At 37.6% G+C, this 20,777-nt stretch overlaps 3 protein-coding genes across 6 annotated transcripts; 2 read left to right on the forward strand and 1 right to left on the reverse strand.

Moving 5' to 3' along the window:
- The first annotated feature begins 316 nt into the window (after positions 1-316).
- On the forward strand, positions 317-3,204 carry LOC307023758 (peptidyl-prolyl cis-trans isomerase-like). Its single transcript, XM_079657292.1, has 5 exons — positions 317-487; positions 1,387-1,417; positions 2,383-2,471; positions 2,564-2,736; positions 2,833-3,204. The coding sequence occupies exons 1-5, from the start codon at positions 419-421 to the stop codon at positions 2,966-2,968; spliced, it is 498 nt and encodes a 165-aa protein (XP_079513418.1). The 5' UTR covers positions 317-418; the 3' UTR covers positions 2,969-3,204.
- A 159-nt stretch (positions 3,205-3,363) lies between these two features.
- Positions 3,364-20,443, reverse strand: dusp26 (dual specificity phosphatase 26). Of its 4 annotated transcripts, XR_013803769.1 has the most exons (7): positions 20,119-20,443; positions 19,671-19,854; positions 17,747-17,958; positions 17,051-17,239; positions 5,344-5,473; positions 3,861-4,778; positions 3,364-3,669 (listed from the first exon to the last, which is right to left on the reverse strand). XR_013803769.1 is itself a non-coding variant. In XM_079657291.1 (5 exons), the coding sequence occupies exons 2-5, from the start codon at positions 19,847-19,849 to the stop codon at positions 5,454-5,456; spliced, it is 600 nt and encodes a 199-aa protein (XP_079513417.1). In that variant the 5' UTR covers positions 19,850-19,854; positions 20,119-20,443; the 3' UTR covers positions 3,364-5,453. The 4 variants fall into 4 exon arrangements, 2 of the variants coding, with proteins under 2 accessions (XP_079513417.1, XP_079513416.1); XR_013803770.1 differs by having other exon boundaries at positions 3,364-4,778; XM_079657291.1 differs by having other exon boundaries at positions 3,364-5,473.
- Positions 10,629-13,289, forward strand: LOC307023759 (peptidyl-prolyl cis-trans isomerase-like). Its single transcript, XM_079657293.1, has 5 exons — positions 10,629-10,757; positions 10,883-10,913; positions 12,606-12,694; positions 12,804-12,976; positions 13,065-13,289. Exons 1-5 carry the CDS (start codon positions 10,695-10,697, stop codon positions 13,195-13,197), a joined length of 489 nt encoding a protein of 162 aa, XP_079513419.1. The 5' UTR covers positions 10,629-10,694; the 3' UTR covers positions 13,198-13,289.
- Positions 20,444-20,777: the final 334 nt, after the last annotated feature.

Genomic DNA, 20,777 nt, shown 5'->3' on the forward strand with positions numbered 1-20,777 from the left:
AAAACAGGACTACCAAAGGGGTCATATCAAAAAGTATTAGGCCTACTTCAGGAACCGTCCCTAAAAGAGGAGCTCGGTTTTTACACGTGTTGCAAAAGAAGAAACAAACGGGTTCAACATGTTTTACAAGTAATGAATTAACTGGACACACCTTTGCACACGGGTGCATTCAATTTGCTGATTTTCACCACAGAGGCCCATCTTTCTCCCCATCTCATGCAGCATCACACTAACCCCGCCCCTCTTCATTCCTATTGGTCCATTCTGCAGTCTTTCAGCAGAAAAGGCTGTGATTGGCTGTAATCCTTTACGTCACTGGTGCACAAACCCGACCTAAATAGACAGAGTGTACTGGCGCTTCGATAGGTAGTAATTCAAGTGCGTATTTCCATCAACTCTATCACAAGCGTTCATCAAAATGATGAACCCCAAGGTTTTCTTCGACATCACTATTGATGGAGCTAACGCTGGGAGGATTATAATGGAGGTAAGAAAACAGACATTAACATTCGTCACTATCTTTAAAACTTCATTCTATTAAGGTTTAAATTGATGACAAGAAGCCTATACCTCTTGCATCCATATGTGTGCTTTGAAGTGCCTGGAGAAATGACTGACATTATTGTAGTGCGTCAACTTTTCTCATGAATCTTTTAGGATTCCATTTTGGTCGCAATTTGCATTTACACGCTGTATATATTTGTATAGCCCGTTGTTTGTTTTATTTATTGTCTTAGCACAGATCACATCAATTACATCATAAACAGTCCTCCGGAGAGACTATACATATCCTGAGGGAAACGCCCAGCAGAACAGCTGGGTGTAACAAATGGTGCTGCTGTGTGATCATGGGCAGATCAGGCAGATAAAGGGGGATGAATCTTCTCTGATGTGTCTTAAAAAAACACAATGCGAGTTGAACTGATAAGTGAAGTAATGTATGAAGGGATGGACCGAAAATCAACATTGTTATTTAAAGTGAAGTGCCAAACAGTCTCTGGTTTTAACCTCCTTAAATGTAAGGATATATTGCTTTGTCTTGTGTTATATGATCTGATATATTTATGGAATAATGCAAAAATATTTAAAGTATTACAACAAATGTTCAATGTTTGATGACGGTAGTTAAACAAAACGAATTTGAGACATAATTTTGAGAATTATGTGACATTTTAATAAAAAAAATTGGCAGCCCTAAACACAAAATCCTAAATGACTAATTCAACTTTAAGCCTAAAATCCTGCAGTTGTTTGAACAAGCCACTTTGCCTGTAGTTGCTGTTGTCAGACATGTTGAGCTTTCTTCGAGAGGTTTAGTTTATTTTCATTCTATGCATTTTGTGTTCAACGGCCACCCACTTATTTGAAACGGTTTGTGTTTTGCAGCTGCGAGCGGATGCGGTCCCAAAGACTGCAGGTATGTAAGATTTAAAGGCACGCAGGAAGCTCTAACATCACTTCAAGCAGCAATAAACACTGCTCCTGCTTTTTCACACACCGAAAATGGATTTGTTTAGTTGGGGAAAGTACTGGTCCACATGAATCCACAGCTGTTTATTCTGAATATGGGTCGTGGACTCGTGGCTGTGGGTGATTCATAGTGTGACTGTATGAATCTGAAGAACCTACGTAGCTATTTATAGAGCTGAATGTGAGTGTAAACATTGATTCAAGAATGTATGCTACCAAGTGCTCTCACACTTCAAACATAAGGGGAAGAGGAAAGGGGAAATGACTCTTGTTTGCTGTAATTCGCATTGATTTGTTTTACCTCCTGGTGGATGATGGCAGCCTATTGGTTGCTCTGTCTCAACTCCCAACATGGAAACCTGCAGGATGCATTAATGACTAACCCATGTTCACCCGCATACTGTAGCCATTGTTTATTTGACCTCATTCATACAGAGAAATTGCCTATATGCTTCCTCTGTCATACAGTGCTGTTAAGTGACTCAAATGTTATATCTTCAAAAGCAGGATCCTGAGGGCCAGCTCCAGATATTTATTTTCCGCAAGGCCTTCTTAATGTCTGGGGGGGGGGGGGTTATACTGTAGGATGTATAGTGTGCTGTAGGATTCAGAATAATAATCTGTGCAAAGTAGCGTCAATGGATCTGCTGTGACAGGAAGCTTTGGAAAGGAGTCAGATGTCCTCAAAGATATTATGCAAATTACTACTTAGAAAAACACTGACTAAAAAACACATCACCAGACAGAAAAAAATGATCACAAAAATTACCATAAACAAACTAGAACAGAGGCAAAGCAACCAAAAAGGGACTCTAACGACTACAAGGGACACTAAACAACCGCAGAGAGACGCTACACAAACTAAAATACAGGAATGTGGTGTGTACTTACTGAAGTGTCTCCATTTCACAGAAAACTTCCGTGCTCTCTGCACCGGGGAGAAAGGCTTCGGTTACAAGGGCTCCACATTTCACCGCCTCATCCCAAAGTTCATGTGCCAGGTACAGTACAGGCTAGAAATGTGTCTTCCTTGTATTTTTAAAACGAGCTCAGATTCAACTTTTTTGACTGCTGAGTGAACTATTTATTTCAGGGGGGAGACTTCACTAACCACGATGGAACTGGAGGCAAATCCATCTACGGGGAGAAGTTTGGTGACGAAAACTTCCAGTTGAAGCATCAGGGCATGGGCACACTGTCCATGGCGAACGCTGGGCCGAACACCAACGGGTCCCAGTTCTTCATCTGCACGGACAAAACTGACTGGTGAGCTCCCCTCTCAGCCATGAGCTGCTGCATTCAGGTTTATTCAAACTGTTTCCCATGACCGTCTCGCATACTAATGAGCTTCACTCCTCTCAGGCTGAACGGGAAGCACGTGGTGTTTGGAAGTGTTGTGGAGGGCGTCGATGTTGTCAAGGCAATGGAGAAGCAAGGCACAAAGAGCGGCACTCCTAAGGTCAAGGTTGCCATTGCCGACTGCGGTCAATTCAATTAGTGCGTCAAGGCTCATTATGTTGGTTCCTTTTATCATCCACAACAAATAGTTAATATTTGAGATGGTGAATATCAGAGAAAAACACTGAATTAATTCCCTTTCTCCACTAAAAATGTTTCTCTCCCGTGTTGTCTTGTTTAATATTTTGTACCTGCTTATCTGTTTAAGGACCACATTTGTTAAAGTCTGGATAAAATGATTCTAATGGTGAAAAATAAAAAGATATGTAAGGCTAACTTTGTTTGTCTTGTCATTAGTGTAAATGCTGTTCAACAGCAGCTGGGGTCACAAAGAAGTACAGGGGGTTAAACAAATATTCTTCTTTATTTAATTTCTGACAGTTTAGAAGTTTACCACAGTGCTTTCTGCCCCTTTTTCACAAACTGTACTGTAGAACATCTTGTTTAACATATTCAATAACAAAAATACTATTCAAAATGTAAACTTTATTTAAGTTTCCTGGGGCATTTGGGAAATTCTTCATACAAGTAGCAATATGTTGCGGTAATGAGAACTTGGGAGCATGTTTATATTTACATAACAAAGGACAATTCCATCCTAAAAATGTGTATTATTCAAGTAAAGTAGGGATAGAAACTATGTGAAATGTTCATGATATGTTTTTATATTAAGCATATGTCAGTGCTCCCTGAGTGCAGTACAGCTGATGAACTATTCTGCTCAGAGCTGGACCCAGGTTCCTGAAAAGCAGAGAAAATTAAATGTGAATTAATTGCCACTGAATAAAGTATTTAGCATGTTTTTCTTTCAGTTTCATCAATTTGTATCTGAACCGTAAGTAAAGCCACAGTAGTTTCAACTTGTTAACAACAAATACTACATGGATCATTAGAGCATGCTGGGAAAATGTGAATTCAGTTGGACTACAAACCTTTTGAGCTTCCCATATCTGATGGAGGAGAGGAGCTTCTCTTTCTCTGCTTCACCTGCACATCGTTCATAGGCTGTCAGAATGATAAGTGGGGCAGAAAGATTTGAAATAAATATCAACAATCTCTTACAGTAGCATTGTACTCGGGAATATAAATGAGTTTGTAAAAAAATGTATGTATACCTTTTACTTTTCAACCTTGTGTTTAATTACCTTAAACAAAACTCATGAAAAACTCACCTTTCTGACAGAATTTGGTCAGAAATCTCAATGAAGTTTTTGTATCTTATTCTATATTTTAACATTTTCTTATTCCTTCAACTTACCTTCCCCATTTTGTCTATTGTATTGGGTTTTTGAGAAATAAAGCCTTTGAATCCTTTGAAATGTCATCTTTTTGCAACTATATCGGCTAGTGCTAACTGCCTCATTCTTTATACTCCCTCCTCCTTTGTTTTTCCCTTGATCCCCTGCTGCATTCTTCTACAAGGAAATTAAAAAGTATGTAACTTGAGAAGTCACAAATTAGAGGTTAGCAATGACAAATAGGTTGGAAAAAAGGTATGTCTCAAGGGATTTAAAAATGTGTTTTCCTAAAGCATTTTGTGTTAGCAAAAAGAAAATGCCATTTAACTTCTATTAAACAAGTGGGTAGCTTCATTTTAGTTTTGTTTTTTGCACATGATTGACTAATAAGTGATCATGTATTTGGTTGAATAATTTTGACCAGGAACACACTCACTTCATAGGAACACATCTCCAAACATGTATCTGCTTTGAGATGTTATTATTGGGATTTCCCCACCATGAAATGGTGTCTTTACACAGTGAGATGAACACACACACAGACACACTCCATCTGGATCCAGGCTGTTGTCCTGTCGACCAGGAGGGGACGCTCCTTCAAGAGGTCTGGACCTACAGTAAAAGTAAAGGTAGCAAACGAAGACAAATTAGAAAGTAAAATGATTCACTTTAACACATTTTAAGACTATTTTGTTTTTAAGATCCAAGAAAAATTCTCATGCTATATAATTTAAAGCGTTTTAGACTTTTTTTTTTTTACAGACAAAAACGCTTTTGTGATACATTATATTGAAGCTTTAAGTAAGTATTTGTTTCCTAGCCTTTCCTTTCTGTAATACTCCTAGTAGTGCAGAGGAGCTATAATTACATTTTTATGTCAAATAAATCTACTGTACCCATCTATTCTCTTATAGTTTTTTTTATATGTTCTTGTATTTTTCTCCATTAAGCTTTTCTTGATGCTCATGTTGTATTTCATGTAGTTTTTATACGCATGGTTATCATTTTAATTTGTTTTCCATTCATTGTAAAATTGTCCCCAGTTTCACTAGTTTCCCCTTCTTATAGTTTCATCCCTTTCTCAATGCAGGCATCAATGATTTTCTTTAATCATCTTGTCCTATATCTATAAGTGAATGAATACAATCGTGAACCCATTCATTCCTCTGTTTCTCACTGTTCTCTCTGAGGTATCGCTGCAGTTTCTAATCCAGTATTTTACAGATGCCGTCTCCGAAGCTCTGCAGGATTTTAGCCTCTTTGGCGTTTTGAAGTGGCAATGGATACTTATTCAAAGAGCTGATGGCCTGCGAACAAGATAGAAGCAAACATGAATTAAAAAGAAACAAACATCAGTGACTTTAAAGCAGTAACTCTACATTTGTTGTGTACAGTCATCTTGTACCTGGGGTTTTTATAGGCTGCACAAATAGCTGACTGAAAGACAATCTTGGAGCATAAGTATGAAAGTAGAATATAATGTGTGTTATCCTATGACTTTAACAATCGAGACAGCTTTATATTTAAAAGTCTCGAAAGAAACCTTATTATACAGCATATGCAAACCACAGATCATTATATGAAGAAATTGACTTTAGTCTCTTTAGTATATATATTTTTAATTTATTATGACTATTTCATGTTTTCAAGGTTGCTAACTATTTGCCATATCAGTGCAGGACTTATTTTATGAAGATCTGTTTCTTCTTTCCACTAATTATATGTCTATATGTATATATATATATAGATATGTACATAACATTTGAATGCATCAGAAATTTAAAAAAAATATATTAATAGTAATTAGTGCGAATGCTGTGCAACGTCTTCAACTTCTTCTACTAAATGCTTCAGTAATTAACAATTACAGGCCCATATCAAACCTGCCATTTCTAGGTAAAATCATTGAAAAAGTTGTTTTTCAACAGTTGAGTAATTTCTTGAATTTAAATAACTGTTTTGATGTGTTGCAATCAGGCTTTCGTCCAAACCACAGCACTGAGACTGCTCTTGTAAAGGTCTTCAATGACATCCACTTAAACATAGACAGTGGCAGAACTTCAGTGTTAGTATTATCAGATCTCAGTGCTTCGTTTGACACTGTTGACCACAACATATTACTAGACCGACTGGAAAACTGGGTGGGACTTTCGGCAACAGTTCTTAATTGGTTTGAATCCTACTTAACCCTCCTGTTGTCTTCGGGTCAAATCTGACAGATTTACTACTTTCATCAATCATAACTTTTTGTTTTACATTTGATTACATTAAGGCTATATGATATCCTTCACAGTAGACATTTGAACATAAAAAATAGCTGGCCATCACTTTCGTTGGATTTTGGATGATTTAGACTTTGTAACACCCATGGTGTTCCCAGTCAAAAATGACCGCCATAAAGAAAAGGAATTAGTAACCATCCGGATCAGATAAAACACACCCACAAACACCCACCCACACACACACACCCCTTATGTGCCCAATCCTCCCATGTGAATCACACCTGGCACTCACAAACACACAGAAAAATTTGACATATTTCCCGCTCTTATGTGCCCATCCCCCCACATGGATCACACCTGGCAAACGCAATACATGTTCAGTGTCTAATTTTTGTATATTTACTACAGTTCTTCATGTATACCAATAGTCTGATACAATATTTACAGTTTGAAAGGGTGTTAAATGAAATTTGGTGACGATGAATGGTCTTTGTGTTAATGTAATAGCAGTTAAAACAAGACCGGACAAATGTTACCGCGAACACCAAAGTAAGGGGGGGAAAACAAAGAAAATAGGAGGGTTAAAGGACAGAAACAACTTTGTTTCTATAGGTAAATACATATCTGAGTTGACAAATATGACATGTGGGGTTCCTCAAGGCTCCATCTTGGGGCCTCTTCTCTTTAACATCTATGCTACCACTGGCTCAGATAATGAAAAACAACAAAATAAGTTACCATATATGCGGATGACACACAAATGTACATAACCATTTCACCAGGAGACTATGCTCCAATTCAAACACTGAATATTGCATTGAACAAATCAATGACTGGATGTCTCAGAACTTTCTCCAATCAAACAAAGATAAAACTGAGGTAATGATTTTTGGAGCCAAGGCTGAACGTATAAAAGTTAGCGCTGAGCTTCCGTCTGCAATGTTCAAAACAACAGATAAAGCCAGAAATCTAGGTGTAGTCATGGACTCGGACCTGAGTTTCAACAGTCACATTAAAACAGTTACTAAATCAGCTTACTATCACCTAAAGAACATATCTAGGATTAAAAGACTAATGTCACAGCAGGATTTGGAAGAACTTGTCCATGCTTTTATCTTCAGTAGACTAGATTGCTGTAATGGTGTCTTTACATGTCTCACTAAAAAAATCCATTAGAAAGCTGCAGCTAATTCAGAACGCTGCTGCTCGAGTCCTTACAAACACTAAGAAAGTGGATCACATCACTCCTGTTCTGAAGTCTTTACACTGGCTTCCTGTGTCAAATAATTGATTTCAAAATACTGCTGCTGGTTTATAAAGCATTGAATGGTTTAGGCCCAAAATAAATTTCTGATCTCCTGCTAAATTATGAACCATCCAGATCTCTTAGGTTCACTGGGACTGGTCAGCTTTCTGTCCCCAGAGTCAGAACTTAACATGGAGAAGCAGCGTTCAGTTATTATGCTCCAAATATCTGGATCAAACTCCCAGAAACCTGCAGGTCCGCTGCAAATCTTACTACTTTTAAATCCAGGCTGAAGACTTTTCTTTTTGCCACTGCTTTTACTTGAGCTATCTTAAACTGCAATGTAAACCTTTATTGATGTATTTTTTCTTTTAATGTTTCTTTTATTATCTTTGCTTTTTAATGCCATGTTCTTAATGTCTTTTATTTATGTAAAGCACTTAGAATTACCCTGTGTTGAAAGGTGCTATATAAATAAACTTGCCTTGCCTGGCCTTCATCTTCTTCTTTTTCTTATTTCACCCCATTTTTTGCCGTTGAATAACTTCAGGTTTACTTTTTAAAATATTCATTTTTTAAAATTATTTTCTTAACCTGTAACTCAAAGAGACGAACCTTAAAATCCTCTTTTACCTACACCATGTGCACAATGCTACTCCTTCCACATACTTTCAGCTACAGACTTCATTCCAGCTGTAAAATGGTCACAAGAAATTCAGCTGTTAAACTCATATTCAGATTTTTGATATCTTTTACAGTTTTTGACTTATCACAGTGTAAGTTATGGTAAATCTTTAGGCCCTTTTAGATTTTATAATGGGTGTCTATGGGACGGAATCTTCAGGGCTAGAGTGTGTGACATCATCACTTTGAGTGAAGAGGGTGTTTCAAATCTTCTGAAAAAATCCTTAAAAACCGCTCAATCCCAAAATATACACTCTGTTCAAATTATTTCAAAATTATTCCCCCCCCCGCACACATACACACTACGACTTCTTCAACTATGACTGTTACTGCTCCTTTTACAACTACTACTACTACTTTGACTACTACTTCTACAACTACTACTTATACTGCTACTACGACTACTTATATTACTACCACTATTACTACAAATACTACTACTACTAATACAACTACTACATTACTACTACTACAACTTCTAATACAATTACAACTACTAGTACTACTAACAACACCTCTACTACTCATACAACTACTTATATTACTGCTGCTACTACTACTGCTGCTACTGCCACTACTACTAGTACAGATACTACTACTGCTACTATACTTCAACTACAACTGCTACTATCACTACTATAGCTACTACTAATACTACTAATACTACTACTAAAACTAATACTACTACTACTACTACTACTACTACTACTACTACTACTACTTGTACTTACAGTATACTACTATGTACATCTGATATCTAACTACTTCAGCCTACTTTCAGCTACAGAAACCATTAAACTGTTAAATGATTCAGCTATTTCAGGACATTGAGGCTATACATTGTTTTATTTATACCTTTTTAAACTATTCTTTGAAATATTAAGCTTCATCACTATTTTTCCTACTCTTCCAGTTAAAACACTTCACTTTCAAATGTTCATCAAAGTCAGTGCAATGCATTTGAGTTGTAACAATTTTCGATTCAAATCATTTCACTTTTCTGCATTTTTCTGCTAAGTTCAGCAAAACACTTACTTGGTCTCTGTAGCTAAAAGCAGCTACAGATACCATTCAACTATTAACATATTCACCTTTTTCTGCATTTTCAGTTGAATTCAGCAAAACATTAACGCAGCTTACACCATTCGCACACATTTTCAGCAGGGAATACATTTTCTAATTTGTAATGCAATACATAAATGCGGTGTTGTTTATTTGTGTAGAAATATTTGCCCGTTAACTCAGCTCAGTGATGTCATATTTGTCCAGTGGTGGAAGAAGTACCCAGCTATTGTACTTAAAAGAACTACTACAGTGTACAAAAAACATGTTACAAGTACAAATAATGCATTTATAATAAGTTAAAAATGCAAGTATTGGCATCAAAATATACTTAAAGTACCAAAAGTGTAAGTACTTGTTATGCAAATTGGACCATGTTAATATGTTTTGATTATAATTATTGATGCATTCAAGTGTTATCAAAACAGCTAGCTGAATGACTTTATATACTATAGGGTAGCTTGTGAATTTACTAAAGTCGGAATTTACTAAAGTCCGATTTAAGTGTTTATATTTCACATTAATACAAATCTGCAAAGTGGCACTAGTTGAAAAAAGTACATGATTTAGTTCTGAATTGTAGTGGAGTAAAAGTACAAGGTAGCATACAATTGTAATTAAGTACAATACTTGAGTAAATCTACTACAAACTTAACCCGAGAAAATAGTATTGTGTCCGTCGTATGTATTTCAGTAGGCCTACAGGATTTTTCAAGGGGTGGCTCAGGTGATTTATGACATGACATCTTGAGTCTTCTTGTGCCTTTGGTGTCTGTGTTTATACTGCAGCTGAAATACATTAGTTTCCGCTGTGTAACATATAAGGCTTTTTATTACACTCGTGACTCCGAGTGCTATGTTTTTAATTCTATTTGCCTTTAATGTGGGCCTTGCCTCCATAAAATTCATTTATGTATTGACCGTCTGTTACAATAATTTGGTTATCTTAACCTTAGAACCATTTGTTCACATCTGGACAGATACTTTCCCTTTGGATGAGCCCCCTTCCCCATCTGAACATATATTTAATGTCACCTTCTTCTTTTGAGGGGAGTTGGATCATAACATGTTTGTACTGGAGTGCATGTTTCATAGAGCTGATTTTCAAAAACTGATCATTGCTCCGCCTGTGGAGTAATGTTACTAACTGAACCCCACCCATCTTCATTCCAATTGGTTTATTCTTGAGCCTTCACATGGCTGTGATTGGCTGGTAACAACTTTGACATCACATGTTCCTGGACTCCTATAAGTACAGGCTTCAACAGGAAATGTTTTTTTCATCATAACCATATTACAACGCCGTTTGCAAACATGGGAAAGGTTTTCTTTGACATCACTCTTGATGGAGCTCCTGCTGGCAGGATTGTAATGGAGGTAAGACTATTAAGTTATATCCCTTTATTTCAGCGATGGTGATTTCATTAAGGTTAAAAATGAGCAGCTAGGATGCATTTTACAAAACTCTGAATGATTTACAAATTCCAATGTCTGTTTTGCAGCTCCGGAATGATGTAGTCCCAAAAACTGCAGGTAAGCTTTGCCAATAAGGAAGAAAGCGTTGAAAATGTACTGCAGTGCATGTAGCAATAACTGAGCCACTGCTCTGGCTTTTTCCACCCACTGGGTGTTTCTCAATGTCGAATACGCTTCCTTGGTAGGACATGTCCCTCCGAGTCAGGTCCTTCAGAAGCGATACAAGAATCCTTCCTAGCCTAGGAAAACGAAGACTTGTGGTACAGGCAGGTGTGCAGGTGTGCGTCATATGCAAGGCCCCGCCTAAAATGAAGCGCGATTTCCACCAAATATTTGGAAATTGGCCCGTGCGCAAAGCATTGTGGGGATTTTAAGACCGCGGAGTCTACACATGTGCAGCCTCGACATTTCCCGCACCTTGGTAGAATTCCAAGTATGCTAGACATTGGAACAGTCCTCCGGCGGCACTCGATGACGTATTATCTTAGAAATAGTGGCTCTTGGGCTGCTTTCCTCGACATTGAGAAGCACCAAAGGGATTTATGATTGGCTTTCAATCCTCACCTGAGACGTGATTCATAATATGGGGCGCGCTGTAGGTGAGGATTTGAGAGCCTGAATAACCAGTTGCAGTGCCAAATGTGAGTCAAAAAAGGAGTGCTACCACAGGGAGGATTAGGAGGAAGTAAGAGTAGAAAGAGGAAGTAACTGTTCTCTTTGTAATATTTCCACCAAGCAGATGACAGCATAGTGTTGCTTATTCTGTACCACAACCTTGAATCTAGCATGAGAATCCTTAGAAATTGTCTAACAAATTTTGTGATAAGATCTCATTTAAATATACCCAGTAGATGCAGACAAAATGGCCTACATTTTGCTTTGTGCATAGAGTATCCTACTATATAGTGGCTCAAATACATCATGGTGTGATCTGTTGCAATATCCTCAGTATCCCGACTACAAAGAGAAACTAAACGATGTTGCTGCTTTTGTAGGAAGGCTGAGAGGCCTAAAACATGTCTGTCTGATAAGCATTTTAATTCGTAATCTTGATTTACAAGGCCCTGCATGATTTGGCGCTAAGCTTCTTCCTGGTTAAGGCCCTGTTAGCTAGTTCAGTGTTTTTTTCTGTTATAGCTCCAACACTTTGGAAAAGCTTACTTGATGAACATTAAGAACAAAAAACTCACCAGTTTCTTGTACATTGTACTCTCAAGACTCAATTTAGGCTTTCCCCCCCCTCAGTTTTCACTGTTTCCAATCAGATGTTTTATTTCTGTGCATGTTCATGCATTGTTTTTACTCCTGCCGTCTTATGTGCTATTTCCTACTTGTTAATGATTTTGTTTTTGAATGCTCTCCTGTTTTGCTTTTGAGTTTCTTGGTTCACAATGCATTTTATAACAGTAGTTTTAAGAAGGTGATACTTAAATACAGTTTATATTATTACTCCACTGACAAGTACAGATGTAAAGCACATTAATGCAGAATCTGTATCCAGGCAGATTTCTGTTTCAGTTGGTTGTCCAATTGCGTTTTAGCTGGCTTTTGGTCTTTTGTGGATAACAAGAAGAGGAAAACTCAATTCAGTTTTATGTATAAACTACGAGGTGAGGGGCAACCATATAGCCTAACTTGTTGCTGAGGTAGTTGAAAATGATTGATGCAAAAAAAGAGTAAATATTGCTGATTATTTGTGACATATTTTTGGGGGGAATGAAAGGAAATAACAGTGTTTTTATTTCACAGAAAACTTCCGTGCTTTGTGCACCGGAGAGAAAGGTTTTGGCTACAAGGACTCCAGTTTTCACCGAATCATCACCAAGTTCATGTGCCAGGTAGAGTAAAGGAAAGAATTTAGTTCAAGTTCAGATCAAACCTCAAATAGATTTTTGTATGCCATTTGCCAAAAATACTTAGTCAACTGAGACTTTAATGTTTTCTCAGGGTGGGGACTTTACCAAACACAATGGAACTGGAGGCAAATCCATCTACGGGGAGAAGTTTGGTGACGAGAACTTCAAGTTGAAGCATCAGGGCCTGGGCACACTGTCCATGGCGAACGCTGGGCCAAACACCAACGGGTCCCAGTTCTTCATCTGCACAGGGGACACTAGCTGGTAAGCTCCACTTTGAGCCATGTGCTGTTGCATTCAGGCTTATTCAAACTGTTTCAGCCTATTTCAGAGTTGCCTCTTTCCTTTTCAGGCTGGACGGGAAGCACGTGGTGTTTGGGAAGGTGGTGGAGGGAATCGACGTCGTCCAGAAAATGGACGCGGTAGGCTCGCAAAAAGGTGCTCCTTCGGCGAAGGTTGTCATTGCAGACTGTGGTGAATTATAATAGTGTGACAAAGCTCCTTAAGTTCCCATGTACCCTCTAACATCCACTTCAAAATGAGGCTGAAAGTGTCAATAAAGCAACCTAAAGCTGAATGTGTTTGTCATCTCATTCATAAAGATGCTTTGTTCTAATAATTTTTGGGGAATTTGGGTGGGATCTTCCATTGCAAGTGTTTTAACAATAAGGTTTAGTCTTTTATCATTGTCGTGACATTGCTTCTAAAGTCATAAGAATTAAAAATGAAAATTGGGTCAATGAGCGCAAAAGGCCTGCTTATAGTGTTTATTTTTTTCTGTTCTGGGCTACTGTACAAACAAAACGTGGAACTCTAGTATGTAGATGTGAAGCGCTCATTCTAAGCTAACAACACAGACGCAACTAAGACAACAAGTCTTAGTTTTAGGGGAATCTCTTGAACTCAAACCAGTGAAAAATGACACTCCTATCATTAAACAGTGCTGGAATAAGTATATTATAAATGTAAGTCCTTCAAAAGCTATCAGACAAATGCAGTGTTTTAAAAATGCATCTTTGATGTAATGGTGTAGAAATAGAAATATACCTCTTTCAAATACAAAATACAGTACAACTGCTTTGAGAGAAGTTTAGTTTTTTAAAATGTCTGATTAAGTACAGAATTGATCAAAACAAAGTAGGCTCAGTGTTATTCACAATAAAAACATTAAAATCCAACGTGAAGTGCACAGATTAACGCATCGACATCTCCTTTGCCAGTTTCCAATGAACCTCAAAGGGAGTAATACAAAAATACATTCAATATAGTTAACGTTTCCCTATAGAAAGGTTTCAGTGAGAAAACAAAAAAGAGAATATAAACGGGAATAGAGATCAACGACCAATCACTGCACAGTAAAACCACAAATACAAAACGCAGATCTGATACAGAAAAGGTAAAGTTCGCAATGGTTAAAGGCCCTATCCAGAGGAATATTCTTGGATAGTTCACCTATTTTAAAGTGTTTATTTTGTGTATTAACTGAGTGGAAATATTCTTGAAAAAGACGGTCTAAGCTGCACCAGGACATCGTTGTATTTAACAAAGTCTTACACATAAGTACATCTCTGCTTTTCCTGACACCAAATTACCATATATTCTGGATTTTGGTAGTTATTTCATACCTTCACAAATCAATCCAAATATACCAAATTTGCCAATTTAAAATATCCGAGATGCCATGGAAAATATGTTTCATGCAATATGGATTTCGGGGTCTGATGTGGCCCCTTGGGTCATATATTGGTCCCAAAGAATCCAGCTACGATGCAAATGGGTATTAATCTAAAACACAATGCAAGCAAACTGTCCCGTGAAATCGCGATAGCGCTTTCCAAGGTCACAACACAAAACACTCTTTAAAGATATCGTGCAGTCAATAGAAAGGTGATTATCTTAGCTTAGCATTAGCACTAAAGACAAATAAAAACTGCTAGCTATTTTTTTTTAAAGGCTACCAAAATCAGCGAAATTACAGTTAGCTTTAACAACTACATCTGATAAAATCTGCTAGTATTAGTTTACCAACAACACTGTCAAACCTGTTAACATTTTTAAATTTTGTGGGAAATCAAATACCTGTTATATCAAAAATGACTGCCTTTGTTACTAATTGTAAACACAGACTTTGGAAGGCGTAGCAACAGAGGGGCCCAATACATGAAACGTCTTGTATGTTTAATCCGTGAGCAACATTCATGTAAAACATGTTAAACAGAGACAGGCTAGCTGTTTACATCTGCCTCCAGCTTTTATGCTAAGCTAAACTAAGCTAATCACTTCCTGCCCCAGCTCCATGCTTATCGCAGTTATCTTCTCATCTTACTATTGGCAGGAAAATCCGATGAGCTTATTTCAAAAACATTCAAACTATGCCCTAATACCCCCACAGACTGTACAAATCCACTAATTAGCTTTTAGTTTACATTGTTTTTCTCCCTGTGAGTTGAGCAAAGTACAACTCTTTACCCCCTTTCATCATGGTGGTTTTAAAACAGCACAAATGAAGACCACAAGTCACAAAAAACAGATGTGATACCCGAGGTAATCATTAATAAAACACTGGAGGGTATTTGAAAAGCTGGTTTAAATGTCAGCATTGGATCCTCGATTGTTTTTCGTTAGCATGAGAACACAGGCCTCACTAAATAACAAGACAAAAGAGCGGACTTGGTAAGACTCGCGTACAGCACTGAACTCTCCTGACAGCCAGGCAGTTGGTAGCTTTTGCAATGGCACATTTGTGGTATTTTCTCCCACTGCACGTCAAGTCTCAGTGCCTCTAAATGCAGGCATATTAAATATTCACCCTTATAGTGATTAAGGAGTGATAAACCAGACTGCAGACTGTAATGTTCATCTCGTAGATGTCCATCCATCTCTACTTGATGAATTTCAGATATCGAATACAAACATTAAGAAGGACTGTGACTATTTGATCGAAACAATACATTGAACTCGAACGAAAATCATAGCATACTGAAGTATACTGTATGCGCTATTCACAAACTCACAGCTAACAATTATGTACAGATTGTGACAACACTGTAGTACAATAATCGACAGGCTACATAACTGTGCTGGTATAGACCTGCGCTAGTGTGTGAGCTGTTCAGAGCACTTAATGACACTTGCTGAATGTAAAAAAAGTAGAGGGAAGACCTGCAAATGCTTAATCTATGGGGAATAATGAGCAAGAGTCTTCTGACTGAGGGCTGATATCATAGGTTTAACCCTCCATTTTGATTACAAAAGACAGGAAAGCACGTATGTTGAAAAACCAGGTGTGGTATTTCCAGGGACTAAATGTTTGGGACCCTGAATCACAACCATAACATGTAAGTGTGAACAAGTGCACACTAGCTCTCTTGCGTGAGAGAACAATTTCACCTTTATGATTCTAAGGAGCTCTAAGAGCCAGTGGCAATACTCTGATTCCCATTGATCTAGTTCACATGAATGATGCCTCATTTTAAAACCAAAACAAGCACTATTAATGTTTATTTATTGGTTCCTTGTTGTTTTTTTCTATGGTATATCATTTAGCAAATATTTCATTATGATTCAATTGGTTGTCTTCCTTTCCAGTTACCAAAACATTTACATAAATTGCTGCATTATTATAAAATAACACAACCACCTACAATTGCCCTTATTAAAACATCAACATTGCTCATATATTATTCTAACAGTTTCTAACTACACTATTCAATGTCTCCAGTGAATGAAATTATGTATTTTATATGTCTATATTTACTACAATGACATGGTAAGTTGGACTGCTTGGACTTTGGTAATAAAATGAGTACAACTGACTGTTTTTTGTAAAAATCTACCAGTGAGATGAGATCATTTCATCTTCTTCCAGTAATAATTGTTAACACATTTGAAGACATTTCTTGACATAAGAAAAATTGCACCAGAGATTAGATTAGATTTGCTATGGATTCCTGCAGCCTGTATTCTGTTTAGCTATGATTTCATTTTTGAAGGTTCAGTGGCAGTAGAACATCAGTTTCGAGTGGAATGGTCTGAAGTTTGATTAAAGTGGACTTTACCCTGGTATGAAAAGAGAATAGTTGTTGACCCTTTACAGCCAAGTTGTATTGTAATCAATAAAACTGACTCGACTAAGTAGACGTAATGAGATCTTCATTAATGCGCTGAGAGTTCCCTTAGACATTAAATGTCAGCGTTGATGTTTTTCAGCGGCTCAAACACAAACGAACAACAATATAAAATACTTCAATAAATAAATAACAAATTCAAATGAATCAGAAGAAACCAATATCAGATATCAGTTGAGTGTGTGTTTTCAGCTCTGTGAAGACGTCTTACGGCTCTCTCTCAGGATGCCGTCCAGGCCGTTGAGCTGGCGGAGGAACCCTCGGTTGGGGATGACGCCTCGGTGGTCCTTCACGGTTTTGATGGCCTCCACCAGCGTCAGGTTCTGTCTGATCATCAGGTACGCCAGCACCAGAGTGGCCGAGCGGCTCACTCCCACTGTGCAGTGGACCAGCACCTTACCTGAACACACAAACAACATGAAACCCTAAATCTGTTCCATATGTTTCTTACGTGTTTATATACATTTTGTTAGGTCATTCGTTGAGACTTAGTCATTGCATCAACTTAAAAAAAGGGATGATATGTCAGTGTGGTGTCTGCTGAAGACAAGAGTAAAACAAATAAAAATGATTGCTAGTCTGAATTAAGTTTTATAGACCAAAAATCCATCCATCCATATTTGCTTTAATTTAGTGCTGTGTAAAATGTGCATTGCTGGAAAAGCCTGGGGCTTGTCATTTTCATTGCCCAAAAAATATATAGTAACTGTAAAGCAATTTGGAGCATTTTGTATTCTTCAAATTTAAATTGTTACGTAATTTGAACACCAAAAAATAGTTTTTAATTGCAATTTTAAATTCTGGATCTAGCATTTCTGAAATCTTGGCTACAGACAAATCCACATATTTCCATGTTGTTGAGGTTTACAAAGGATGCACTTCACACACAAACACACACTCAGAATACCTCCATTGATGAGGGCTTTGTGGATGAACTCAGCAGCAGGATAGAAGTTGACGCTCATGTCGAAGGTGGGGGAATCATGAGCCTCGATGCCGTGATAAGTGATGTTCATCCCAGCGTAATACTCGGCACCGCCTCGCCACTTGCTCTGGGCACAGTTGAGGATGTGTGTAATTTCGAGTTTGGCCAGCTCTCGTCGGTCTGATGCGATATCTCTGCAGAGAAGACATTTTTTGCAGCTTTTTGTTCACTTCTCTCCCAATCAGTTTCATTTAAGTAATGAAGTGAAATCCTCTAACTTGTAAATGTGACATAAACAAAGGCAGTTGGGTTTGTGCAGATGTTAGAGTTTGACGGCCGGTTTGATAGACAAATACTAAAAACATACAATATTCCCCCTGAGATGTAATGAAGTGGAAGTATTAAGTGGCATAACATTGAAGCACAGCACAAACAAAACAAACTTTCCAACACTGATGTACGGAAGATATTGTGAGTGAACCTTCATAAATTGAGGATAAATTACACTCTAAAATGTGTTTTGCTTCACTGTGTGTACCAACTTCAGCCTGATCGTTACCTTCCTGTTGTTTCTTTTTTCTGTTACTGACTCTCATGAGATCCTGCCACTCCCTCCTGCCCTGCAGTAACCCCTTTCCCGCCATTTCCTCCCCCTGGCTCTCAGCCAACAAGTTTATGTACCGGTTTATTTCCACTAGCTCTCTGCCAGATTGTCTGGCTGGCAAACGCCCTTTAGCTTTCCGGCCTTTTTTCTTCTCCTTGCCTGAACTTGCCTGCATGGCAAGAACTTCTGCTCTTACATGGCTGACTGTATGTCATGTTTTCTGGGTTTGACTCTGTTGTGTGAAACACTTATGGGGTTGTTTGAGCTTCCCTTTGCAGAAGGATGGATATGCAGAGTTTGTTTTCACCAACATCTGCTGCAGGAGTAGTTTCTTTGTGCGCCTGCATTAATGCATGCATTACATTTTCATGTCGTGCATTAGTTTCTTAAGCATGTGTGACAATACCTTTACTGTTTTGAACTACTTGAACTTGAGTATTTCCATTTTATGCCACTTATTCTACTGTACGACATTTGAGTGGGAAATATTCTACATTTAGGACCACTGTATTAGAAACATATTACATTACATTCAACAGCTTTTGTTAAGAGTTCATCTACAGTTTCAGATTAATAATATAACTAATACTTAACAAAAATACAGTACTTGTAGTCGTTAATTATTTGATTTTAAATAAAGTTGAACATATAACTCACATCAATTCAGTTAAAAAAAAAGCATTACCATAATAATGTTGTGTTGTTTCCAAGGAAGAGGTAAAATCACCCTTGAATATATAATTTAGCCTAGGCGTTTTTTTCTTTCCTGTCCACACTTTGTTTTTCTTTGCTTGTGTTCTAAATGGTGGTTGTTCAGTGTTGAAACAGTAATTAGCTAACAATGACATTATTACAATTTGAAATAGAATATCTTTAATGTTCTATTAATATAAAGTGAGGTGCACTTACCAGTTACTCTATAAAACTGTTGGTAGTTATGGGTACTTTATACTTAAGTACATTTGAAGGCAATACTTCTTTACTTTACTTGAGTAAAGATAATAAGTTTAGTCAGTACTTCAACTTTTACCAGAGTATTTTTAAACACGAGTATCTGTACTTCTACTCGAGTAAAGGATGTGTGTACTTTTGCCATCTCTGATTAAAGTGATGCTTTAATAATGTAATGTATTATTTGCAATGACACATTATGTATAATAAATACTTTTAATTGTACTTGTATTCAAAATAGTAAACCCTTATACATTTCCTAAAGTATAATGTATTTGATTGCACTAGTTGTACTAGCACATAGAGTTCTTCCATCACTGTTATCATGAAGTGAGGGTGATGTACACTCACTGATCTCCAATGTAAAGTCTTGGCCACACTTCGTCTGTGTGGTTGCAGGCAGTTTTGCCCGTGCACAGCAGCCTCTCCAGCTCGGACACGGTCAGCAGCGGGGACACGCGCTCGGTGTCTTTTCGGTTCGGGGACCTGGAGCTGCTCCTGGACCGGGAGAACCGGGACATAAACGCCATTTAATCTGAAAACAATAGAGAAATAACCGTGAAATATTAAACAATAAACAATAAAGAGCTTGTATAACATATTATCCAATAAAGGGACATTATTACAGCTTTTAGGGTTACAATATTATCATTTTTAGATTATGTAACAACCTGTGGCTTTATCTTGGGGAATACTCGGCTGGATGTGTCATAGTGATTGAACAATCCATTAAAATGAGGAAAAAACAATGTATGCCCAGTATTTTCCACAAAGAACCCTCCATGTTTGTTTTATTTACCTTTGTGTGGTTTTATTCAGCCTCAGAGGTGCTGCAGGGCGAGCTCCGCGGCCATGTTGACTCTTTTATTTTTGCTTTCGGAGGATGGATGGGAAGATGAGAAAGCTGCTGCTGAGCATCCAGCTCCAGACATCTTCAATTCCAGCCCCCGCTCCTCAGCACCATCTTCTCAACAAGTCCTCATTCAAAAGAAACTACTACAAAAACATGGCTGCTAATTCAAAGCCACGTCCATGCTGTGTTATGGACGCTCTTCTGGTGTGTGTGTTTCAGTAGGCTGAATGTAACATGGTTATTTTTATATTTAATTGTTAATACAATTCTTTGTGACGTTAGAGATTGAGTCATTGGTTGCGTTTGTTGCCATCTACTGGCCATATTAGGGAAATAAGCGAGAAAATGGAGTAAACAATCTCACCACAACAGTCCTTTCAGCAGTGGTTGAATTATTCATATCTTCCCTGGTGTAGAAGTACATTGCATATTTAAGCAACATAATCCCTATCATATTAAAACTCCCATTATCCTACTATATTTTGCATTTGTCTAATTTTCTCTACTATTTTTATGTTTTAAAAAAAATATTTTCTTCACAAATACACCAAAGCAACATTTATTTTAGATAAAAAAATCTACTGTGCAAAGATCCAGATTTTGAT

Source organism: Notothenia rossii (genome assembly GCF_949606895.1).
Source record: "Notothenia rossii genome assembly, chromosome: 11".
Classification (NCBI taxonomy): domain Eukaryota; kingdom Metazoa; phylum Chordata; class Actinopteri; order Perciformes; family Nototheniidae; genus Notothenia; species Notothenia rossii.